We start from the raw sequence: 26,289 nt of genomic DNA on the forward strand, positions 1-26,289 counted from the left end.
CTGAAAACTATAGAAAGCTTATGAAAGAAATTGAAGAAGACACAAAGAAATGGAAAAATATTTCATGCTCCTGGATAGGAAGAATACTGTTAAAATGTCTATACTACCCACTCTACACATTCAATGCAATCCCTGTCAAAACAACACCAGCATTCTTTACAGAGCTAGAACAAACAGTTCTAAAATTTATATGGAACCAAAATAGACCCCAAATAGCCAAACTAATACTGAAAAAGAAAACCAAAGCTGGAGGCATCACAATTCCAGACTTCAAGCTGTATTACAAAGCTGCAATCATCAAAACAGTATGGTACTGGCACAACATCAGACATATAGATCAATGCAACAGAATAGAGAACCCAGAAATGGACCCACAAATGTATGGCCAACTAATCTTTGACAAAGCAGGAAAGAATATCCAATGAAAAATTGTGCTAGGAAAAGTGGACAGCAACATGCTGAAGCAGATCACTTTCCTATTCCATACACAAAAATAAACTCAAAATGGATGGAAGACCTAAATGTAAGACAGGAAACGATCAAAATCCTAGAGGAGAAAACAGGCAACAACCACTTTGACCTTGGCCACAGCAACTTCTTACTAGACAGGTCTCTGGAGGCAAGGGAAACAAAATAAAAAATGAACTATTGGGACCTTATCGAAATAAAAGGCTTCTGCACAGCAAAGGAAACAATCAGCAAAACTAAAAGGCAACCAACAGAATGGGAGAAGATATTTGCAAATGACATATTGGACAAAGGGTTAGTATCCAAAATCTATAAAGAATTTATCAAACTCGGGGTGCCTGGGTGGCTTGGTCGGTTAAGCGTCCGACTTCGGCTCAGGTCATGATCTCACAGTCCGTGAGTTCGAGCCCCGCATCGGGCTCTGTGCTGACAGCTCAGAGCCTGGAGCCTGTTTCGGATTCGGTGTCTCCCTCTCTCTCTGACCCCCCCCCCCCCGTTCATGCTCTGTCTCTCTGTCTCAAAAATAAATAAACGTTAAAAAAAATTAAAAAAAAAAAAAAAGAATTTATCAAACTCAACACCCAAAAAACAAATAATCCAGTGAAAGAAATGGGCAAAAGACATGAACAGACACTTTTCCAAAGACAACATCCAGATGGCTTTACAGACACATGAAAAAATGCTCAACATCACTCATCATCAGGGAAATACAAATCAAAACCACAATGAGATACTACCTCACACCTGTCAGAAAGACTAATATTAACAACTCAGGAAACAAGAGATGTTGGAAAGGATGTAAAGAAAGGAGAACAGTCTTGCACTGCTGATGGGAATGCAGACTGGTATAGACACTCTAGAGAACAGTAAGGATGTTCCTCAAAAATTTAAAAAGTGCTACCCTACAACCTAGCAATTGCACTACTAGGTATTTATTCAAAGCATACAAAAATACAGATTCAAAGGGGCACATGCACCCCAGTATCTATAGCAGCACTATCAATAATAGCCAAATTATGGAAAGAGCTCAAATGTCCATCGAATGATGAATGGATAAAGAAGATGTGGTTTATACATACAATGGAATACTACTTGGCAATGAGAAAGAATGAATTCTGGCCATTTGCAGCAACATGGATGGAACTGGAAGGTATTATGCTGAGTGAAATAAGTCAGTCAGAGAAAGACATATCATATGTTCTCACTCATACATAGATCTTGAGAAATTAAACAGAAGACCATGGGGGAGGGGAAGGGGGAAAAAAAGTTACAGAGAGGGAGAGAGGGAAACCATAAGAGACTCCTGGATACTAAAACAAACTTAGGGTTGATGGGGGAGTGGGGGAGAGGGGAAAGCAGGTGATGGGCATTGAGGAGGGCACTTGCTGGGATGAGCACTGGGTGTTGTATGGAAACCAATTTGTCAATGAATTATATTAAAAAAAGAAGATGTGGTATATATACACAATGGAATACTACTTGGCAACCAAAAATAATGAAATCTTGCTACTTACAACAATGTGGATGCAATGGGAATGTATTATGCTAAGCAAAATAAGTTAGTCAGAGACAGACAAATAACATATGATTTCACTCATATGTGGAATTTAATAAACAAAACATGAATGTAGGGGAAGGGAAGGAAAAATAAGATAAAAACAGAGACGGAGGCAGGCAAACCATAACAGATTCTTAAATACAGAGAACAAACTAAGGGTTGTTGGAGGGGAGGGGGTGGGGGTGGGCTAAATGGGTGATGGGCAGTAAGGACAGCACTTGTTAGGAAGAGCAATGAGTGTTATATAAGTGATGAATCACTAAATTCTACTCCTGAAACCATTATTACACTATATGTTAACTAACTTGGATTTAAATAAAGAAAAAAAGGGGTTTTAATTGTCAAAGTAGATGATGGGTACAGGGAGATTCATTATACCACTTTTCATTTTCCAATGATGAAAGTTTAAAAAAAAAAAACAAAAAACCATGAATTTCTTAATTGTCTCTTCAAGCTGATTATCATGGAATATAAAACAATCATGATCTGTCAGAAACCACACCTAAAAATGAAATATAGTACATTACCTTTGTAAAAGTGACAGGGATGCTGGCATCCAATTGAATGTGATCTGCAACTTCTGTAAACTGCTGCTGCTGTTTTTGCAATGTTTCCAGTAACCTTGTAATTTCCTGTTTTGCCAAAACAACTCTACAATCATCCTAGAAAAGAGAATACAGTTTTCCTGTAAACTTATTACAGAAATAAGGGAAAAAGAGATATCACCAAAACTCAAGAAAAGTTCATCTAACATCATAGTATTAAAGGTTAACTTAAATGTAAATTTAACTAGGATAATAATAATAAGTGGGCATTAATAAATAATTTAAGACCCTTTCAAGAGAAGAAAAGATAAATAAATTGTGGTATATTCACAAAGACCACAATGAGAATGAGCCACAATTATACCTGATGATTTGAATTTCACAATGTCAAATAAAAGAAGAAAGGACATGAAGAGTTCATTCTGTATGATTCCATTTTTATTAATACCAAAACAGACAAAAATAAGATATGCATTAGAAGTCAGGTTTATCCTTAGGGGGGAAGTTATCAGAAGAGAGTCTGAGGGGTATCTTGGGGTGCTGGTAATGTTCTGTTACATGATCTGGATGCTAGTTATACAGCAACTAGCCAGGTGAACACTTATGCACACATTTCTGTATGTATGTTGTACTTATTATTTTTAATGTTTATTATTTAATTTTGAGAGCAAGAGAGAGCAAATGTGAGTGGGGGAGGGGCAGAGAGAGAGGGAGAGAGAGAGAATCCCAAGCAGGCTCCGCACTGCCAGCAAGGAACCCTGAACTCACACACTGTGAGATCATAACCTGAGCTGAAATTGAGTCAGATGCTTCGCTGGCTGAGCTACCCAGGCGCCCCTGCATGTTGTACTTATATAAAAAGGTTTTTAAATAACTTAAGATATATATGTACTGGTTTTTTAAAAATGGGACTACATGTAAAATTGAAAAGTCTCCCTCTCCCTCTAGATCCCCAGACTCTTTCTTCAAAGTCAAGCACTTTCCAGTTTCTACAACATTATTCCAGAGATTTTCTACACAGACACCAATATATTCTTCCTAAGACAGAGATCTTCAAACAATATGTAAGCTCCATGAAAGCAGCAGTGTTTGCAGTTTTTGCTCACTGTTGCATATTTATATTAGTCAATTATTAACTAACAAACTTTGCTTATAAGTTGCATGTTGTTCCAGTTATTCATAACAAAAGCCTTTAAGAAATTCCTGCTTCTACTCTCATGCCCCAAGTACAAACAAATCCTATTAGGTATCCAGATTTTGGACACTTCACTCCACTACCCAAGCCAGTATTCTCTCTCACATGGAATTCTACAACAGCCTAACTCCTTTTCTTTAACTCCTTCCTTCCATCTTTGTCCTCCTCCAATCTGTTTTTTACACATCAAAGTGATCATTTTAAGTAAGATCAAGTCATTCTTGTCAAAATTTCACAATGGCTTCTCTATTTTAATCAGTAAAAGCTGAAGCCCTTCCAGTGGCCCACAAAGCCTTCGTTACATATAATTCCCTATTACTTCTGATTATAGCTCCTATTTCTCTCTCCTTCATTTGCTATATACCAGCCACAGTGGCCTCTTTTGCTGTTCCTCAAATACACCAGACATGGTGTCCTAGGGTTTTTTCTCTAATGGGTTTCCTCAGTGGGAATATTCTTCCCTATATTAGGGCTTGAATAAATTCCTTCACCTTTTTCTTTTTTTGAGGCTTTGCTCAAATCTCACTTTTTCTTAATGATTTTTACCCTGATCATTTAATAATGCAGTCTGCTGGACTCCCACACTTTTTCTTTTGTCCTTCGTTCTTACCACTATTCTAACATTTTACATAATTTACTTATTTAGATAAGGATATGATTTATTGTCTTATCTTCTCCTTGCTAAAATGCTAATTCCACAAGATTATATAGCTTTTTGTTTGTCTTGTTTACCAGTATATCCCATGTTATCTAGAAGTACCTAGCACACAGTAGGCACTCAAAACTTATTTGCTAAATGAATAGACAAATCCTCACCACTAGCTTCATGCCTTGAACTTAGATGATGCATCATTTTTTTTTTTTTTGGAGGGGAAGGATGATTAAGCTTTGTTCTCAAAATTGATAATAACGTGTGATGTTCTATCCATTCTTCTGTTCAATTATCTCTGTGGCAGGAACTGTTAAGAATATTGGTTGGGGGGATGCCTGGGTGGCTCAGTTGGTTAAACATCCGACGTTGGCTCAGGTCAAATATTATGGTTCAAATTTGAGTCCTGCATCAGGCTCTGCGCTGACAGCTCAGAGCCTGGAGTGTGCTTCAGGATCTGTGTCTTCCTCTGTCTCTATCCCTCCCCTGCTTTTACTCACTCTCTCTCTCTCTCTCTCTCTCTATTGAAAATAAACATTGAAAACAATTTTTAACAATAAAAAAAAGAATATTGGTTGGGGTTAGGGTTCTATGACTTTAAAAACCAAAGTTGATATGAAGAATGACTCTAAGACCCTAACTTCATTTGCATTAACATAGTGAAATAATACCATATAACAATTACCAATCACTTTGATGAAATGCTTCAGAAATTCTAACCTCCACATATTTCAGTAACTATAAACATACTTTTTAACAGAATAAATATAAAAATACTTTTACGTATTCAAGTAAACGAGATCTAGATGTAATCCATTTCTGATTTTTCTGTGTTACCCATCATAACTGAACAAATATTTATTAAGTTCCTTCTACCTAGATACAAAGATGAAGAAGATGCATGCAGTCAACATAGAGAAGAATGAAGAATGCATATTGTTCAGGTTCGAATTAGTAGAGGAAAACCATACCACTTATGTAAACAGAAAGAATTTACTACGAAGAACTGCTAACTAGGTGTAGTTATTAACTAGGTAACTAAAAGGGTAAAAAGTACTCAGAGGTATCATGTGGGAAAGCAAATGTAGGAAGCAGCTATCACGCCCCAGGAAAGGGGGAATAAAAGGCACATGCTAGAATTATTAAAACTTAGAAACTTATAGGAAAGTCCCCATGGATCTTAAGCTCAGGTCTCTAAGGAAAGTGGTATCTTCTTGTGAGCAGTGAAATTCACAGGAACCCAAGTAAATGGGAACCAACGGGAAACTAACTCTACCTTCCAACCTTCCTTTCCCGTCCCCTGTTGATGGAGCCTAAACTAACAAGGAGATGGCAAAGCCGATATGTGGTTTGTAGAGTTCTAGTCCAAAAATCACAGGGCAGAGGAAAGAAGAATAGGACTGAAGTTCAAGGCAATTTAATAAATGGCATACACATCAATTATTATAATTCAATATGATAAGCTCAAGACTTTTGTGGTTACAGCCTCACCACATTCATATAAGTCTAATTAGATATATAAGAGAAAAAGCTTTACAATTAGTAATAAGTTTAGCTCTGCAGTGATTTGCAGTCAACACAATTACTAGCGATATGTCAATAAGGGTAAAATACACTACAGCTTACTGGGAATTCCTAGGGCAATAATTACCTTTTTATCACCAACTCATGAAAGCAGAACCAAATAGAAATGAATAAGACTGACATTTTTGCTCAAATAATCTTAAATCCAATTTATTTTAAAAGTATATTATCTGGGGGCACCTGGGTGGCTCAGTCAGTTAAGCATCCGACTCTTGATTTTGGCCCAAGTCATGATCTCATGGTATCATGATCTCATGACATGATCTGAAAACTGGTAAAACAAATTGCTTCTGATACCTCAATTATCAAAAAACATGGGACTACTGTGATATCAAAATTAAGAACCAATGAATTAGAGCAGAGATAGGTAGTACATGCTAGAAAGGCATCCAAAAAAAAAAAAAAAAAAAAGAACAGAGAGTTTCAAAGAAAAGCAAACATTTGAGCTAGACTTTGAAAAAGGATTTCCACTATCAGAAAAGGGAGATATAAGCCGACCAAGCAGAAAGTATAGTACATGCTTGGTAAAGAAGAGTTAAAGGGCTTAGCATGACTAAAGAATGACAAGACATTAAAGAGTTTCTAGAATCCAGAGTTTTAAGCTGGGGAGGGCACATGAAGTAGAGGACACTGATATGGTTGGTGGAGCAATTCAAGGTTAGAGACCATGTCCTAAGCACAATGTTAATGCACACAGTAACAAATAATAATAATATTAAAATATTTGTTAATAAAATAGACTAGTGCATACCTCTGATAATTATCTGTTTAACCTCCTTCTTAAAATATGTCCTAACCACATTTAATCTACCTACTTGTTGCAAAGTCTTTTCACAATGAAGACAGGCTGTTGAAACTTGGGACAACAAAATAGTCATATCTTCTTGTTGCTGCCTGAGCCAAATCAGTTTTTCTCGAACATGAGCATCAACAACACTTAGAGCCATTTCTTCTTGACGACACAGAGTTTCATGAAGATCAGAAAAATAAGCTCGGACACATGACCGGGCATTCTCTGCAGTACCCGGTACCTAAAGAAATAGAAATTAAACAACTTTAACCATAACAAAGATTTTATATGTGAAATAGTGAAAATTTAAATACCATCTATGTTCTTAAAAATTGCAGAATTGCTATCTCCACACAAGATCTTTCTCCTTAACCACAGCCTTTGGACATCCAACTCTTTAAATAACATCTCAAGCAAAAGAGAATACCTAATCTTCAGTCTCTTCCACTGTCAAACCTAGTTTCCTCCATCTCAATAAGTGGCAATGCCATGCTCCACATTGTTCAAGCCAAAAAACAAAAACAAAAACAAAACTGGAGTCACCCTTAATACTTCTCTTTCACATCCAATAACAGTCCCTCAGCAAATTCTGCTGACCACAAAACATATTCAAAACAACATACCCAAAATCTGATCAAGCCTCATCACCTTCACCTCTACTGACCTGATCTATGACATTATCATCGCTCACCTGATTATTACAATAGTTTTCTAATTGGCCTCAATAGATCCACTACTGCCCTCTACAGAGTATTTTCCACCTAGCAGCCAGACGGAGCCTTTTAAAATGTTAAGTCAGGGGGCACCTGGGTGGCTCCTTCGGTTAAGCGTCTGACTTCGGCTCAGGACACGATCTCGCGGTCCGTGAGTTCAAGCCCCACGTCGGGCTCTGTGCTGACCGCTCAGAGCCTGGAGCCTGTTTCAGATTCTGTGTCTCCCTCTCTCTCTGACCCTACCCCGTTCATGCTCTGTCTCTGTCTCAAAAATAAATAAATGTTAAAAAAAAAAAAAAGAATATATTATAAAAAAAAAAATGTTAAGTCAGGAAGATGATTATTCTTTTGCCCAAAACTCTCTAATGATTTCCCATTCCACTCAGTAAATGCCAAAGTCCTTTACAGGGAGTGTTCAAGAACAGACTCCCTGAAAAAGCAACATCTGAGCAAAGACCTGAAGAAGGTGACTACAAGATTATCTTGAGGAAGAACATTTGTGGCAGAAAGAAAAGCAAATATCCATAAGACCCTTTGTGATCTCAACACCTCCTATGCTCTCCTTAATCATTCTACTCTAGATGCATTTGACCCCCTCACAGTTGCTGGGTTTTTTAATTGAAGTGTAGTTGACATACAATGTTGTATTTGTTCTAGGTGAACAACATACTGATCTAACAATTCTACACATTACGTGGTACTCAGCACACTAAGTGTAGTTAGTATCTGTCACCATACAACGTTATTACAGTATTACTAACTATATTCCCCATGCTGTACTTTTCATTTCCATTACTTATTTTATAACTGGAAGTCTGTACCTTTTAATCCTTAAAAATATGAAATACTTTACAAATTTATGTGTCATCCTCACACAGGCACCATGCTAATATTTGCTGCATCATTCCAATTTTAGTTTATGTGCTGCCAAACTGAGAACTCCTCACAGTTTCCTAAGTGCACCAGGCACACTCCAACTTCAGGGCCTTTGCACTTGCTCTTCTCTCTGCCTGGAATATTCTTTCCCCAAATATTAGCACGGTTCCTTTCTTATCTGCGTTAGGTCTTTGCTCAATGTCCCTTTCTTAGGGAGTCTATCCAGGAACACCCCATATAACACTCCATAGCACTTAACATACTTTTGCCATTAGTACTGACCCTTTTTCCACATTAGAATGTAAACTGCAAAGGCAGAGCTTTTTGGCAGTGTCTCCTTAGCTAGAACAATGCTAAAACAGTGTCTAGCTATTGTATGGGTTCCATAAATACTCACTGAAGGAATAAAGTATTTCCACTCTAGCATAAAATGTCCAGTAGAACCTTCAATGATGATGGACACATTCTGTATCTGTGTGGTTCAATATGGTAGCCATTAGCTACATGTACGTGAATATACTTGAAATGTAGCTAGTGAAAATGAGGAACCAAATTTTGTATTTTATTTGATTTTTAAATAATTTATGATTATGATTATGATTTTGACAGAGTGAAAGAGAGAGAGAGAGAATTAATCTTCAGCAGGCTCCATGTTCAGTGTGGAGTCGGGCACAGGGCTCAATCCCATGAAGCATGAGATCATGACCTGAGCCGAAAATCAAGAGTCAGATGCTAACCAAATGAGCCACCCAGGAGCCCCTAAGAGCAACCTTTCTTAATGCAAATCTGATTATGTTATTTCTATGCTAATTCTTCAGCGGCTCATCACTGCCCTTATAATCAAGTCCAACCTCTTTAACAGAGCTAATAATATCCTCCATGATTTGGCCCTTAACTCTCCAACATTTTTTTCTTGCCCTGTCCCATCCAATACTCAAAGATTCAAGTGTAGTGAACTGAGTTGTTCTATAATATGTCCAATTCTCACTTCCAGGCATTTTAACACGTGCTTCCCTCTCTGGGACAACTCACTCCCCACCACACTCTTCTCCCTGACTAAATTTCTTCAAGTCTCAGTTTAGACACCACATATTCCAGATAGCCTTCCCTGAGGCAGCTAAATTATTGCCACTCTTATGCATTACTAAGGCATCCTGTACTTCCCCTACAAAATAGTTACTACATTTGAAAATGTCTCTCCTCCATGATGGATTATAAACTCCATGAAGATAGAGACTTTTTATAAAACTTGTTTTCAGTGACTAGTGCAGTACTAGCACAATGTAATTGACCAATAAATTAAAAAAATGAAAAGGTGAGAAGTACAAAGGGTAAGAAAGTACAGAAGGAAGAAAAAAATTCCATACATGTTCTGTGTGGGCCATTCCAATTCCATCTTCCACTATTTGTTCTCCTCCTTCAATGTGCTGAACGATTCCAACTAATTTTCTGGAATAATCTGAGATTTCCTCAGTGAAGGTCCGTATACAGTGAGCCATATCTAAAATTGATGCTCGGATCTGGTTAGCTTCTGGTTCCAATACTGAATGCTAAAATGCAACACAATTATAGAAAAGAACTCATGGTACTAACAATATAAAATGCTATTTAAATCACTCCTATAATAATAAGAAAAAGCATCAGTCTCAAGTGGCTTTTATAACACATTTACAAAAGCACAACATAGTAAATACTAATGTATCTTCATCACAAAACTATTTATCCTTCAAAGAAATAATTTAAAATTTGGGAGTCCATTTATTGTTAAATAAGAATCCAAGAGACTCACTTTATGATTTTACCATAAACATCAGTTCATCAAAAGACTTAAGTACTGTCAAAACAATCCAGTTCATTAAGAAAACATGCACACAGAGAACTTTTGTTTCCTGCTGGAAAGCTATTTTTCAATGAAGAAAGAATCATGAGGCTTCCGAAATTTTTGTTATGACATTCAGAAATTGAATCTCTCATTTCTTTTCATGCTACCAAGCTCAACTCATTCATCATTGAACTCTTCTTCAATCCCTACTTGGCATAAAGTAGTCAATGGAAACAAATGGTAGGCTGATAAACCAGGTAGAGTCACCCAGTCTAATTATAATCATACCTTGTGACCTTGGTGTTTTCCATACTCTTTGCAGACACAGCACATAAGTGGACTAGTCTGACAGCCTTCTTCCAAGCAAACAAACTCAATGGCGTGTACCTGATGCTGAGAGCACATGGTTTTCTCATGAGGTTTGTCAGCCAGAGGCACTCGTCTGTGCTTTGCTAATGTCTTCGTAGAATGAGTAACTTGAGAACACTCTGAGCACAAGTGAGTTGCACACACAGTGCAATATACAGATGCAACGTGAGCTTCATCTTCATCACAACGAATGATACTCTGATAAACAAAAAAATTAATGTCTTCAAACTGAACCTCCATCATTACAACATGATAAATTTTAAAATATAAAAGCCCATAATCCTTCCTTTTTTCCCCCATAATCTTTTCTTAACTGACCAGGCTTTACATGTGAAAATATACTGGCAATTAATTAAAAAGGTCATTTACTACTCACCTAAGAAAGTACTCATTTTGTTTTCTGAGTTTTTTTTTTTTAATAGTTTATTTATCTGAGAGAGAGAGAGTGCCCTTGCACGTGCACACAATCAGGGAAGAGACAGAAAGAGAGGGAGAGAGAATCTTAAGCAGGTTTCACGCTATCGGTGCAGAGCACTATCCAGGGCTCAATCTCATGTACCTTGGGATCATGACCTGAGCCAAAATCAAGAGTCTGACACAAAACCAACTGAGTCACTCAGACACTCCAAAAGTATTCATTTCTGTAGGTAAGTGAGAAAGCTATTTCCAAAACTTATTATCAATCCATGCTATGAATTTGGGGCCAAAAAGAGAACTATCCTCATAGATTTACAGTCGGTGTAAAGATATCCTCTATGAAATCCCCTCAGCTTATACGCAAGAAACTGAAAACTAGAGGCTAGAAATCTCTTTTTCAGAAATCTTTTAAGACTAAAAAAGAAAGTTAATAATAAATACATCCCCACTGCTTTAGTTTTCAATTTTATTAAAGATTTTATTTTGCAGTAATCTCTATACCCTATATGGCACTAGAACTTACCACAACCCTGACAACAACAGTGGCATGCTTCACCAAGTGAACCAGCCAGGCTCCCCCACCACTACTTTAAATACCACTTATCATGGTGTTGTAGCAGAAGAGAAGTGTGAAGGCTACTGTGAGAACCAGATGTGTGCATAAGAATCAGATGCAAAGCTTTTAAAAACACAGATGCTCAGACTCTAACCTATGAAATTCCAATAGGTTATAGATGAGGCCTAATCTGTGTATTTTTTTCTAAAACTCCATAGGTGAGTTCACTGTATAATCCAGGCTGAAAAAGCACTGATTTAAGCTAGTTTAAAGAAAAAATAAAAATCCTATGTTATATATAAGCTCTTAAATATTATTTCTAATTTTCATGAATTACTAAAAAAGCATTTCAACTTGAAAAACTTTATATAACAGATAATCAAGAATGTTTTGAAAACTTATGATGAATATTAAAAGGCCTAATTGGAAAGGGAGCAATCTGGCATAAATTATTCCAGAAATAAAAATTAGAAAAAACACCAATGGTATCATTAATTATCATATTAAATTTTAAAATGAACCCAAAGTTCAACAAGTAAAATAAAAAATACATGTCTTCTATTTTTCAGACATGATTAATATTTACAAGGACAACATTAGATAATATTCTAATGTCTTTTGAAAGATAAAAGAGATAGCATGTGAAGGAACTGCAAAACTTTTAGGAAACAGTGCTCTAGTTTGAAATTCACTTCAGTGATTCACTTTATATAAAGAAATCATGATCTAATAGAAGAAAAGTAGAAATCAATCTGACATTTGTTTCCTTGATTCTAAACCTGTGGTTTTAAAGTTGACCACTGAAATCATTAACTGTTATTTACTACAACTATTCTTATATCTAGTACAGTATATGAGCTATGCATATAATTAAGTGTAAAAAATGTATTTTAACCTGTGTTAATGGGCAGCATCCTAATATTTACTGGATGACCAGTCTGTTGGATAGAGTATACTTACACATTTAAACTTTTCATGAAGATATTTATAGTATTAATTCCCTCAAGAGCTACTGCTATCTTTAAGGCATTTGGCCTCTACACTAAATGGCCTCTTTGATGGAGTTTCTCTTTCTTTCTTTGCACCATCCTGTTTATTGTTGATTCACTTTTGTATCCTCTGGTTTAATGTAGCTTCCACTTCTTTTTACTTTTTCATAACCTTCTAACTCTTGACTTTATCCTTGGATAGAAATGAATTATAATAAGGAGGTAAGTTTATACACAAAATATACTTTGGGTATAGTATTTTCAGTGAATTCAAGTTTAAGTTTTACTTTCTATTCAGTTGGGAATATTATTTCCTATAAAACTGTAATGTAATGAAAAGTTGTGTTTCTGGATTCCTATCTGCCGAAGCAAGTGAGGTAAGATTATACTTGTATTTTAAAATAAAAGAAAAAATTCATGCTCATAATAAATATTTTAATAAATTCAATCAATACCTCTCCAGATATCCCAATGGCTTCTTCTGCAACTCCATATTGGCCAATATGTCCATTCTGTAGTCGTTCCAAAAGCTCCAATAAAGCAAAATTTTTTTTCAATCCCCAAACACCTGAATCTCCTAAAACAAATATAAAAATAAAAACTAAATCTAATAAAATGGAATGTTAATCATTTCACCTCATACCTAACAGTAATTTAACATATATTTAATTATTAATATCATTAATAATGTCTAAATTTTCAAAATTCAAATTTTCCCTAATTTCTTTTTATTGCTAGAACTATTGTCTTGTTAAAAATTCTCTTTAAAAAAACAGAAACTCCTGGGGCACCTGGGTGACTCAGTCAACTAAGCATACCACTCGATTTCAGCTCAGGTCATTATCTCATGGTTTGTGAGATCCAGCCCCAAGTAGGGTTCTATGGCGATGGCAGAGAACTTGCTTAGGATTCTCTCCTTCCCTCTTCTCTGCTCTCCCCTATTCATGCTCTTTCTCTCAAAATAAATAAACATTAAAAGAAAACCTCAGCATTCTTTTTTTTTTTAAGTTTATTTATTTATTTTTAACAGAGACAGAGAGAGTGCAGGTGAGCAAGGACGGGAGGAGCAGAGAGAGACAGGGAGAGAATCCCAAGCAGGCTCTGTGCTGTCAGCTCAATCCCACAAAATGTGAGATCATGACCTGAGCTGAAATCAAGAGTGGGATGCTTAACTCTTGTTCAGTCACCCAGGCGCTCCAACTCTTCAGCATTCTCAGTAAAAACATAAAGTTCTACTATTTTTATTTATACTTTTAAAAACTATTTTGTCACTGACTTTTACTACATATATTAAAACAAGTGCTTTAAAATACTTTTTACAGCAACCTCCAGTAAGAAATACATTTTCCCTTTCAACACAGGATAACCTACATATATGTATATATGTATATGTATGTGTGTATGTACACATATGCATACTTACTTATATATATATTTACTTATAAATACTTAGATATATGTTTACTTATATGTATTTATATATGCATGGTTTTAAAAATATGTTCATATATAATATATACATCTGAAAGAAAAGTTTCACACACCAATATTCACCTTCAGGATGCAACACACATTTTTTTTCCATTTCTTCTTTAAAAAAGCATGTTCACAACCAATTAAATTGATTTCATAACTAAAAATTAGCTATGATTTGTGTTTGAAAACCACTGTGTGAAATATACACTTAGCTAAAATAACTGCTCTAAGTAAACTAGAACAAGAACAAGTGAAGATAATCCTTTTCCATACATCTCTTCTAACCTAGAACCCTACAGTAATCAATGACTATACAAACTCCTTTTCACACAAATAAACTAAACAATTTTCAATCTTAAATACAATATATTTTCCTACCTAGATCTGTTACTTGTCGATCAAAAGGGCAACGGATTGCTCTTCCATGAAGAGGCAGGCGGGTAAGACAGTCATGACAGACTGTGTGGCCACAAAGCAGAAGGCGAGGAACTTTGTCTCCTTGCAAAGAAAAGACATCTTCACAAACTCCACACTCCAGCACCTAATAATTGGCATGGGAACATGTGCTCTTTAAATGATCTTAAAAGCATACATACTTCAGGCCAAAAAAAAAACTTGATCGAACATATTAAATCAATCTTTCTAAGTCACTTTATTTCTCCATGAAAAAAAATAGTCTAGATTGTAAAACCTTAAATCATCTTTTTATCATATCATCTGACAGACCCTACCAAAACTATATCATAGTGAAATCTCCTTGAAATGTCAAGTGTTAGGGACAAAAATAATGTAAATTAATATCATCTTTATCTTTTGAAAATTATGACTTGATTCATTATATCGGAATCTGTACACTATATAATTCTACCGAAGTTGCATTCTTAAGCAATTTCTCCGAAATTACCCCCCAAAAATCATCATTAATTTTAACAAAAATAACCTGAAATATGTACTAGGGTGACATTTAACCCTTGTAAATAATAAAGAACCTGTTCAGAAAAGACTGTAAGTAACTTTCAAGTATCTTCTAGTGTTTATATTATATAATGTAAAGACAAGAAATCAGCTAAGACTTAAATTTCAATTCCTTGTTCTCAATTAATAAATAATTCCCCTCGGTTAGAAAATATTTTGTCTATATAGTTCCAATTACAGGCACATGACTTGCCCAAGGCCATGCAGTCAAAGGAAAGGCAACAAAAATCAGCATATTGATTCCCAAGCACATGAGTGCTTTTAGAATTAAGTCAACAACCTATATTTTTATTAATGAAGTACTGTTAGTACTGTTAGTACTGTTACTTCCAAATATAGCTGAAATGTTTCAGAATTTTATTTTTTTTAATACCCACGTTGAACAATTATGCCACAAACTCTTATGTCTGTCATCCATGACCTACTACAATCTGTCCTCTGTCCTACTGCTTTATTGCAACCCCCTTCAGACTCTATTCTCAAACTATATGAAACAATTTGTAGTTCCTAGAACAGGATAAACTGTTTTTGCCTCTTTCTCTATGCTGATGCTGAGGAAATAGCTAAACAGACATTTTTCTCGTGGATCCTCTTTTTAACATTAGTAAACTAACAAATTTCTAAACAACTATATCTCTCAGCCTACCCACACAGGTCAGTCCAACTGAAATGAGCACACTATCCCTTGGGCCATCATGCACCATGGATAAGTGTTTAATCTTAACACCCCAGAGCACTTTAATTCCCTTATTGGCTTTCCAGCCTGTCTTTCCCTGTTAGACCAAAAAGCCCCCAGAAACAGGGCATTCCAAACAACCAACCACTGGTGCGCTTATATAAATAAAGTCTGACAAAATAAAAGTTTTTTAAAAGAGGGGAGGCACCTAGGTGACTCAGTAGATTAAACATCCAACTTTGGCTCAGGTCACCATTTCATGGTTCTTGAGTTCAAACCCTGCAGCAGGCTCTGCACTAACAGTGCAGGGACTCACTCACTCACACTCAGTCTCTCTCTCTCTCTGTTCCTCCCCCATTTGCACTTTCTCTCTCTCAAAATAAATAAACTTAAAAAAAAAATTGTTTTAAACAGTTCAGCCCAACCACCATCCCCCAACAAGTAAATAATGCAAGACAAAAACCAGAAAATGCTTAGTGGAAATCACACTTATTAAAAATATTAGCTCTGTAATTAATTTGGACTTAGTGCATGAAATACAAACATTTTTCACTGTAAATTCATAACTTCTAATTGGCTTGCATCCCAGTATGGTTCAAGACAGTCTTAAATGTAATACATAGTTCACAGAAAAAGACATGAAAACAACTCTTTAAATACATGAAAAGATGTCCAATCTCACTCAAAAAACTTTGAAATGCAATTAAACCTACGCCAATATACTGTTTTCAGTTTTCAGATTAGATCAAACAGGTCAATAACTCTTTGTTGTGCTGGTGAAAAGTGTGGGAAAGCAGGTATTCTTTTTTTTTTTTTTTTAAGAGAGTGCACCAGCAGGGGAGAGGAGCAGAGGGAGAGAGAAAGATAGGGGGAAAGGAGGGAGAGGGGCAGAGGGGGAGGGAGCGAGAGCGAGAGTGAGAGTGAGAGAGAGAGAGAATATCTCAAACAGGCTCCACACCCAACACAAAGCCCAACATGGGGCTGGATCCCATGATCCTGGGATCATGACCTGAGCCAAAATCAAGAGTCGGATGTTCAACCAACTGAGCCACCCAGGCACCCCTACATGGTTTACTAATTCTATTTCCAGGAATTTATCCTACAAATATATTACACATGTGTGAAGCAGCCTCTATGTTATTCCTTATAGCACCATTTGCAAAAGATTGGAAACAAAGTAAATATGTACCAGTACAGACTAGAAAATATAGTATATTCATGTACTGCAAACTATGCAGTCTATGGAGAAAGAGGAAGTTTTCTATGTACACAAACAGAATGATTTCACACAAATAAAGCAAAGTGAAAAATGATACATAGAATACATAGCTTTTGCATTAAACTGAGGAGTGAAAGAGCATATATTTATATATATGTTTTTATACAGGCATACTAACTTTCTAGCAGGCTATAAAGGAAATTAATTACACTGGAATAGTGGTTCCCTATGAGGAAGGGAAATAGCTAGAAACAGTTACACATAAATTATGTTATATATACAAACTTAAATTTAACCTACGTTTTTAAAAAAGGCAGGAAAAAATTTTTATTTAAACATCCTCACTTAGGGGCGCCCAGATGGCTCAGTCAGTTGAGCCTCCGACTTCCGCCCAGGTCATGATCTCACAGTTTGTGAGTTCGAGCCCCACATCAGGCTCTGTGCTGACAGCTCAGAGCCTGGAGCCTGCTTCAGATTCTGTGTCTTCCTCTCTCTCTGCCCCATCCCCACTCATGCTCTGTCTCTCTCTGTCTTAAAAATAAATAAAACATTAAAAAATTTTTTAAACATCCTCACTTAAATATCAAATTCAATCAAATACAGAAAAGATACAACACAATTAGATGTAAAACAAATGCAACATTTTTAATAGATGTTCTTGCTATTCTAACATAAACTTGTTTATGACCGTATACTTCAAAGAATCAAATTAAATTTTACTTAGTCCATTCATACCTTGTATCTGTGACCCCATAATTACAGAAGATAAAAAAAACTTAAGTTGCTACCACAGGTTTTTTCAAAAAGCACTAGCAACATACAACTGATTTATAAACCAAACATGGGTCCAAAAATAAAGTTATTAGATTATTTCACATCAGCTCAGTTAACAATAGAGTAAGACATTCTTTCTTCAGTATTTATCATTAGGAAGTGTGGCTAAAAGCCCAAGAAATTAAATCCTAGATAAGAGAAAAGCTCTTAATTTTATAAACTTCACAAATATGCCAAGGAGAGCTACAAACTTATCACATGTAAATAAAACTTTAATAAACCAGACCATATTTTAAAAGTGCTAAGGAGACTCACTCTTCAAAAGAAACTTTCCTGATTCCTTTTTCCTTTTTGAATGTGAATTTCAGAATGTTAGATTTTTGTCTTTTTCTAGTGAAAAAACCATGTCACTCTCAGCTTGTTCTTTAAATAGGTCATTTTACGTATTAGCATCATATACTTCAACTTTCACCTTCCAATGAATAATTTCCGCTTTCATCTATGAAAATGACAATGAGTTTGTTTTTGTTTTTTAAATTTATGCCACCATACTCCCTACAAATTACAGCATAAGAATCTTGCCAAAAAAGACTATCCTACCGCACAGCTCAGGCACATTTTACATATAAAGACAAAAATGTGGGGCACCTGGGTGGCCCAGGCAGTTGCGTGCCTGACTTCAGGTCGGGTCATGATCTCAGTTTGTGAGTTCGAGCCTACCAGGCCTCGCTGTGCAGCCCGCTTCAGATCCTCTGTTTCCCTCTCTCTATGCCCCATCCCGCTCATGCTCTCTCAAAAAAATGAATGAACGTTTAAAAAAAAAGATAAAGATGAACGAAGTGAAGCTCTAACATATTAAACTCTGTACTGTAATAAATTTGAATTATATCAGACTTTAGTATATTTTTGAGATTTTAAGGCAACTAAGGGTAACAAAGATAGATACAGCAATAATATCCATTCTAATTACAACTTACTGACTCAAGTTAATTCACAAAATTATCTTTAGGAATTCTCTACTTAGATAAAGCACAAATCAATAAATGCTCAACCATACAACATGCCTAACAGGGCTCCCTCTGTATCTCACATACGCCATGTACCTTCAGAATAACTTCACTGATATATAAAGGTCAGATGAATCAAAAGCCACGAACAATGATTGATAATATACTTGTAAGCAGAAATGTATCATTTGTTGTCATCTAAACCCAACATTATGTGCCTATTATCCAAGACCTTAAAAGAACTTCAGATATTATCTGGTATAGTAGTTCTCAACTCTAGCTGCACATTAAAATCAATTCTGGAATTGTAAAAAAATATACTTATGTCAGGTTAATCAGAACTGGAGGAGGAAGTGTGCATAACTAGGGTATTTTTTTCTTTTAAATCCTGTTATTCTAATATGTAACCAGTAATGAGAAATACCAATAACTGAGATTATAATAATCCTGAAAGTCTTCTACAAACGACTGAGATCAGTTCTCCCTTCCAAATCTTTCCATGACTATATAGTGAAGGGGAAACGTGAATCCCACGTATTTCAATTGATGTTTTAGCAAATACATTTTGAAGCACTCAAGCATGGTAGAATTTCAAACCTCAAACCATAGGCAATTGGTATACCTTAACGTTATTGCCCAACCATGCTGCTGCTGAGACTTCTCAAGTGTTGAAAGACTGTACTACCAAGAGAGGAGGGGGCAGATCAACCACTAATACACGCCTAGAATTAGTGTGATGATGAAAACCAGAATTTAAAAGCAGTCAACCCTGGCTCACTGTGTTAACCCAAACCTGAGTTTCCTCACCTGCAAAACGGTAATGATCATGTACTTCATAGGTAGATTATTAACGAGCTACAATACTTAACATAGTACCTAGCGATAATAATGGTTCAATTTAGTAAAAAGAAGCTAATGCCTGTTGAATTTAACCAAAAGCAGAGGATCTAGGGAAAAGACCGGCCGAAGTCAGTCTCACAGGCCCATACGATCATCTTCACAAATATCCCCATCGGCGATGTCAAGTAAAGAACTGGTATTAACAGAAGACCAGGCAACTTCACGCCCGCAAAGAGAAAAGATCGCGGAGTGGGGAACAAGGCATGTAAAGCCGAGAGGAACGCAAAGGCCGCGCATCCTGCCCGAAGACGGCCGAGGCGCCGCCGCCAGAACTCAGGGATAAACCGAAGGGAGGCCGAAGGTGGAGAACGGAGCACGCAAAGTCCCTCACCTTCACCACGGCCGTACCCCGGCTGCCCTGACGGCCACTGTCTAGTCCCGCTCCAGGCTTGTTTACAACCAGGGTAGCCATCCTAGGAGGAGCGGTGCCGCAGAAGCAGCCGTCACCGCCTTCAACTAAGGGGCGGGGTAGGACCATCTACCCAGAGGCCTCGGCGCTCGCCGCTACCGCACAGGCGCAGTACGACGCCGGGCACGGCTGGGCTGACCTCAGAGCTCCTCCTCCTGTCAGTCCCTAGCTCTTGGGAAGCCGTTCCCTGTGTATGAACGCTTTGATGTTTTTATTGCTGTTATTTAGGATACTGAAGTATGGAAGGAATAAAACTAAAGAAAGAAAAAAGAAAGGATAAAACAAGAAGTAAAATTTTGGAGTGAAACTCCCGTTTTACAAACGATCGCTTCCTAATTGCAGAATAGACGTGAGGACTTCGGGAGACTACATCTCCCTGCATGCAGTGCGGTTTTTGTTTAAACTACAAATCCCAGGATGCCACACTAGGTTTTTTTTGTTGTTTTTTTTTTCCCCTCTACTCGGCCATGTAGTTATCTGTGGGGCTATGTACTGTCAGCGAGGAGTGGTTTCTGGAAGACGCTATGTGTGATTTGTAGCTGGAAAACAGAAGTATTTTATGTATAAATGGCTAAGAAATAAGAGATGGCTTTGGTGAAAAGAAGCCGTTGAGTCCCTAAAGGACGTCGTAAGAAGAGAATTTAAGGCACTACCAGCAGAAACTGTTGGGAGTGCATTCGATCTTCCCGAACGTACGCTTTACTGTTTTCTTCCGGGCTGCTTTGAACCTACCCAGCTGCCGTAGGCAGTGGGTCGAAAGTGCCGTTCAAAATGGAAGTGAATCCCCCCAAACAGGAGCACCTGCTGGCCCTGAAAGGTAAACTTTCACGAACCTGACTGCGTTTAGTCTGTTTTCTGTTCTCTCGCTAGTTCTCGAAGCCTTTGCCACCTAGGCCTGGTCCCGGGGATGTAGGCCTCGTCCTTCGTAAACACCATTAGTTCCTGCATTCTTGCTGTGTCCTTCGGCGCCGAGAGGAAGGAAGCAATTTTTCTTCTTTGCTTTTTAGGTTTGAGAGACTTATGTTGCATTCCTCTAGAATGTAATAGATACCCGATAAATCACTCGTTGTGTTATATGCTGCTTGCAGTAACCAGACCGGTTTTAGTCAGAGAAGCTAACGTCCCTAGAGCCCTGTGAGCCAAGATGATGTACAGTAGGCATCTCCGGTGATTTTTCCTTGTCTCTTGTGTCTTTGTGTAGCACTGACGAAGTTACCAGTCTTCAGTTTGATCAGCAAAATTAGTCTAGTTTTAGCAGTGCCAAGGGTTTTGAGACACATAGTACAACAACGTATAATTTAGATTTGCTATAACTTATTGCAGTTTACTTCAAAGTAGTGTGGATGTGGGAAAATTGATGTCAGCTTTCGTTTTCTGTACACAGCAGAAAATTTTTAGTAAGTTTGATGATGTAATTGTATTATTATTTAGGGAAAACGAACAGGGCAGAGTTTTCTGGAATTACTGTTTTCTGAAAACCTTTTATTTAAAATGCTTTCAGCTGTATTTCATCTGTTTTATACTTCCCCAAACACACTTCTTATTTCTTGGATGCTCTACTGTGTGTTTTCCAATAACTTCTTGAACTGAGCTGAGAAGAGATTGGATAGACATTTGAATTCAGTTGAATTTCACTTACCTTCTTTTGGCATCCATTTTGACGAACCATTATCTTGTACACAGTTATGATGTAGGCATTAAACATTCCAGAAGCTCAGCAGTCTCATTTGTAACATAAAATCATATACTGATAGCTCGGTTTAATAAATCTGTCTCTGACTATAGAGCTGAAAAACAACAATATTAATATAGATATATGACCTGTAAGCTGAGCCTGAGCAAATGAGTTACACTGAGATGGGTTCTTTCTGGAGAAAAAGGAAAAGAAACTGTCATGTTCTTTCTTAATCCCATATCAAGTATGTAAATAGATATTAATATCTTTCAGAAATTTAAGAAACTTTCAAGATTTTAACAAGTCTAATTGTACTGATTGTTGGATGCCAAGTGTACCAACTTATATGATCATTTAAGTTCACTTTGTTATATATGTAAAAAAATGAGCTGTCACAACTTCATCATCCTCAGAGTACAACATTGAATATTTTCAAACAAAAATAATTCTCAGTGCAGTATCTTAAAGTGTGAAAGTGTAAAGAAAAGGAAAGAAAAAAATAAAAGCATTATTGTTTTAAAAATATGCTATGTTTAGGGGAACCTGGGTGGCTCAGTCAGTTAAGCTTCCGACTTTAGCTCAGGTCATGATCTCCAGGTTTCTGATTTCGAGCCCTGCGTCGGGCTCTGTGCTGACAGCTCTGAGCTGTCAGCACAAAGCCTGGAGCCTGCTTCAGATTCTGCATCTCCCTCTCTCTCTGCCCCTCCCCTGCTCACACTGTGTCTCTCTCACTCTTAAAAATGAATAAATGTTAAAAAAAATTAAGAATATGCTATGTTTAGGGGCGCTTGGGTGGCTCAGTCGTTTAAGTGACCAACTTCAGTTCAAGTCATGATCTCATGGTTCGAGTCCCACATGGGGCTCTGTGCTGACAACTCGGAGCCTGGAGCCTGCTTCGGATTCTTTGTCTCCCTCTCTCGACCCCTCCCCTGGTCACAATCTGTCTCACTCTCTCTCAAAAATAAACATAAAAAAAAAAAAAAGAGTATGCTATGTCTAGATTCATGTTAAGAATTATGGGTGTTAAGGATCACAGTCATTTATGAATTTAAGTTGTCAAATCAGTGGACATTAACAGGCGAAAAGAATCATGATGAAATTAATTACTTCTGACTCTTCAAAATTGGTGATCAAATGAGTATTATGACATCATAACAGGAGTCCCCAACTATGGCCATTCTAGTAATGGAAGAACCCCTTCAAGGAGTTCTCTAATGATTTGGGGAGAACCTCTCATTTTTTTTCTACAGTAATTAGGATTTGAAAGAGCTTGCATTGTGGCTCATGCAACTTTGGAAGCCTAACTGTATGCTAGAACTTACTATCAGTGACCCAATTTGGGACAGCTTGAAGACTTCTTTGTTCTAAAAGGAAAAAAAAAATATTAAGGTCTAGCCTTCTTGTTCCTCCTCTGAATTGGAATTCAGAAGCCATGGTACTAATGTCTTGATAGTGTGAAAGTGCCCCGTTTATACTAAGGACACTTTTTAACAAGACCAGTTCCCAGCCTGGTTAAAATGCAAAATTTATTTACATGTTACTGGTGCTTAGTATTGGGGATGAAAATCGTTAAGTAGTGTATCTATGTATTTGGTAGAATTCATATCATTTTAAAGTATAAAATCTATTTTTTTCAATGCATCAAAAATCACAATGATTTTCATTTTCCTCAATTAATGTCTCAAAGTTTTAAGTATTATTACATTTTTGTTCTCTTCAAATGAATAAAATATCCTAGGAATCACTAATTTACCCTTTGTTTCTGCTATAGTCTTAAGATTATTACCTAATATATTAATGACAATACTTATAAATATTTACATGTTGATCTAAATGTGTTGACTACTAGCAGTTTGAGGCTTACCAGGCATTTAATCCAGATCCCTTATTTTAGTGAGACAGAGGGTTTCCAATTTTGTGGATTCCATTCACATTTACCAACAACACTTGGTAAAATATCATATTGGGATTGGTTTTTGTTTTTTCTTTTCTCCCTATTTGTGTGTAGGTTATCCCTACCATATCTTATTCTTTGCAATACTTCCGCTTTAGGTCCTGATTCCCTCTGATTTGGAAAGAAAGTCTTGTAATTATAAATTACATTCTAGCGCTGAGGAGCACATCTAAGAAATTTTCTCTTCATTAAGAGTGACTGGATTACTGCAGAATGACTACAGAAGTAATATTACATTATCGACCATATGAGAATGATCCCACACAACTGTCAAAAATTGCAGAGAAAGCACTTCAAGACTTTCCTACACGTCCACTATCAAGATTTATTCCTTGGTTTTCTCATGATGGGTCCAAACTTCCACTCAAACCTAAAAGATCACCACCTGTGATTTCTGAAGAGGCAGCTGAAGATGTGAAACTGTACTTAACCATTTCAGAACATGATGTTAAATCACACAGTTACGATTGCACAATAGATCTTTTGGAATTTCAACCTAATTTAAAAAAAGAAAAGCACTTAATCCAGTCACACACACTGAATGAACAGACTAATTCTGGAAATCTAGATAAGCAATCAGAAAAGGGAAGACAGCATAAGAAGAGGTTTTGGAGTGTTTCACTTCCCAACAGTAATTGCACTGAAAATATTTTTCCTTTGTCTAAAAAATTGCAAGATAGTTTAAAGGCACTGAATTTGCATTCACTTTATAGGGCAAGATGGACTATAGAGCACACTATTTGTAACAACCAAACTCTGGAAGACATTTGGGCAAAACTCAATCAAATTATCAGGCACAATGAACTTCCATCTTGTAATGCTACAATTCAGAGACACTTAGACCAAATATGGGTGTTCTGTGATATTATGTACTGTGAATATGTGGGAAATCTTCTTAAAGGTAGATTAGCTCTTACTGGGAAAATGAATTTATGTGTACGTAAATATGGTGTTATTTTTAGTATGTAATGAATTCCACTGATTGTGAAAGAGAAGAATATCCTGAATGAACTGTGATCTGAAATCAATAAATTTTTTATGAGTTTTTAAATTTTAGATGACTTAATTTTTTTATTTGACCCTTCAGTCATATAGCCTATTCATTCTTAATATTGTAAAAAATTGTGTGGTAATATGTATAGTTTGTTTCCTAGAAGTAAATGACTATCAGGTGAGTTCCTAGGCATGTCTGTTAACTCAAGAACAATGTATACAGAAAGGTGAATCTATGACAGCATTTGATAAAATACTAACAGCATTTACTCTAAGAAATGGTAGCAGTACCATAATTTTATTTTTCCCTGACAAGTTGTCTACCTTTAGATAAATGTTAACTCAAATTCAATGGAAAAAAGTGGACTATCATATGAATTTAACTTCTTTTGCCAACTTAGCAAATGACTAAAGACCGTTTTTCTTGAGAATTTCTAAGATGAGCTCCTGCATAATGATTAACTTTAATATAATGTGCTCAGAATGCCCAGCATTTCACTTCACAAACTTGAAATCATTCAGGGACTAGATAGGCAAGACTGTAGAATATGGTTAAGGACTCTGAACTGTAAGAAGATTCTAATTTAATTTTTTTAAGTTCTTTCCAAGCAAAATGTATATATACAAGTTGAACTTGGCCCAGTTCATTAGTTTGTAACCTCAATCCTATCTTTTTCATAATTTATTGAAAATTTCTAAAAGTTATTTATAAGATAATAGATGAAACCCGAATTTCATAAGTAAATCAAGGGTCTGTGTGAGTTCCAATGAGGATGGCTCTATACATGACACTATTTGCTGTGTACAGTGAATATTTGACTTGGCACTGGGCTGAAAGTCACATACTCTTTTTGGCCTCCTCAATTTTTGACTAAGAACCTGATCTAACATTCAGAGCTGAATATAAGACTATCACTTAATTACCTTTTTTTTCCTTTAGCTGGTTTGTTTTGTTTTTTAAATTCCACTTATGAGTGAAATCATGTGTTTTCAAGGACACTTTTAAAAAAGTGTTTCAAGATTTGAGAGTGTATTTTGTCTTAAGATTTAGCTTCTTCTGAAATGAAAAAAAAAAATGGGGAATAAAGACCACTTGGTGTTAAAAGTGAGCTGAGAGGGTAGCCTGGGTGGCTTAGTTGGTTAAGTGTTTGACTTCAGCTCAGGTCATGATCTCATGGCTTGTGGGTTTGAGCCAACAGTCGGGCTCTGTGCTGATGGTATGGAGCCTGTTTGGGATTCTCTCTTCCCCTCTCTCTGTCCTTCCTCCAGTTGTGCTTTCTCTCTCAAAATAAATAAATGAATAAATGTAAAAAGTGAGCTTAGAGTATTAGATATTTAGATTGTGAAAAACTGTATATATCATTTTTACAGCCCTTTTATATCCCCTTCAGGTTGTGCATAATTTAAATCTGCTTTCCTAATTAAAAATGAACTGAAGAGCTTTCCCCATGAGATCAGGAACACGACAGGGATATCCACTGTCACCATTGTTGATTAACATAGTGTTGGAAATCCTAGCATCAGCAGACAGCAAAATGAAGTAAAAGGCATCCAAATTGGCAAAGAAGAAGTCAAACTTATACTTTTTGCAGATGACATGATACTCTACATGGAAAACCCAAAAGACCCCACCAAAAAGCCGCTAGAACTGATACATGAATTCAGCAAAGTTGCAGGTTACAAAATCAATGTACAGAAAA

At 36.5% G+C, this 26,289-nt stretch overlaps 3 protein-coding genes and 1 non-coding gene across 10 annotated transcripts in view; 2 read left to right on the top strand and 2 right to left on the bottom strand.

The window, feature by feature from the left end:
- Nucleotides 1–20,013, bottom strand: part of TRIM23 (tripartite motif containing 23) — a 36,297-nt gene extending 16,284 nt beyond the window's left edge. For 3 of the 4 annotated variants that reach the window (XM_047087198.1, XM_047087172.1, XM_047087181.1), the window contains exons 1-7: nt 19,890–20,013; nt 14,386–14,548; nt 12,987–13,108; nt 10,489–10,767; nt 9,746–9,928; nt 6,815–7,030; nt 2,554–2,688 (exon numbers count right to left, since the gene is read on the bottom strand). In XM_047087198.1, coding sequence (XP_046943154.1) covers nt 2,554–2,688; nt 6,815–7,030; nt 9,746–9,928; nt 10,489–10,767; nt 12,987–13,108; nt 14,386–14,548; nt 19,890–19,970 — 1,179 coding nt within the window. In that variant the 5' untranslated portion in view covers nt 19,971–20,013. The remainder of the gene's footprint in view (nt 1–2,553; nt 2,689–6,814; nt 7,031–9,745; nt 9,929–10,488; nt 10,768–12,986; nt 13,109–14,385; nt 14,549–19,889) is intronic. The other variant, XM_047087191.1, reaches the window with a different exon arrangement.
- Nucleotides 8,336–8,442, bottom strand: LOC124523220 (U6 spliceosomal RNA). The gene has a single exon (XR_006964958.1). It is a non-coding gene; the product is annotated as a U6 spliceosomal RNA (small nuclear RNA).
- A 683-nt stretch (nt 20,014–20,696) lies between the features above and the next one.
- SHLD3 (shieldin complex subunit 3) lies at nt 20,697–24,647 on the top strand. Its single transcript, XM_047087244.1, has 2 exons — nt 20,697–20,784; nt 23,695–24,647. The coding sequence occupies exon 2, from the start codon at nt 23,810–23,812 to the stop codon at nt 24,563–24,565; it is 756 nt and encodes a 251-aa protein (XP_046943200.1). The 5' UTR covers nt 20,697–20,784; nt 23,695–23,809; the 3' UTR covers nt 24,566–24,647.
- TRAPPC13 (trafficking protein particle complex subunit 13) overlaps nt 20,701–26,289 on the top strand; it is a 36,470-nt gene continuing 30,881 nt past the window's right edge. For all 4 annotated transcript variants that reach the window (XM_047087210.1, XM_047087219.1, XM_047087228.1 and 1 more), the window contains exon 1: nt 20,701–20,784. In XM_047087210.1, coding sequence (XP_046943166.1) covers nt 20,739–20,784 — 46 coding nt within the window. In that variant the 5' untranslated portion in view covers nt 20,701–20,738. The remainder of the gene's footprint in view (nt 20,785–26,289) is intronic.

The sequence above is a fragment of the Lynx rufus genome, unplaced genomic scaffold, assembly GCF_022079265.1.
Source record: "Lynx rufus isolate CCGP_SWC_20201006 ecotype Redwood Valley unplaced genomic scaffold, mLynRuf1.p SCAF_1, whole genome shotgun sequence".
Taxonomy (NCBI): Eukaryota; Metazoa; Chordata; class Mammalia; order Carnivora; family Felidae; genus Lynx; species Lynx rufus.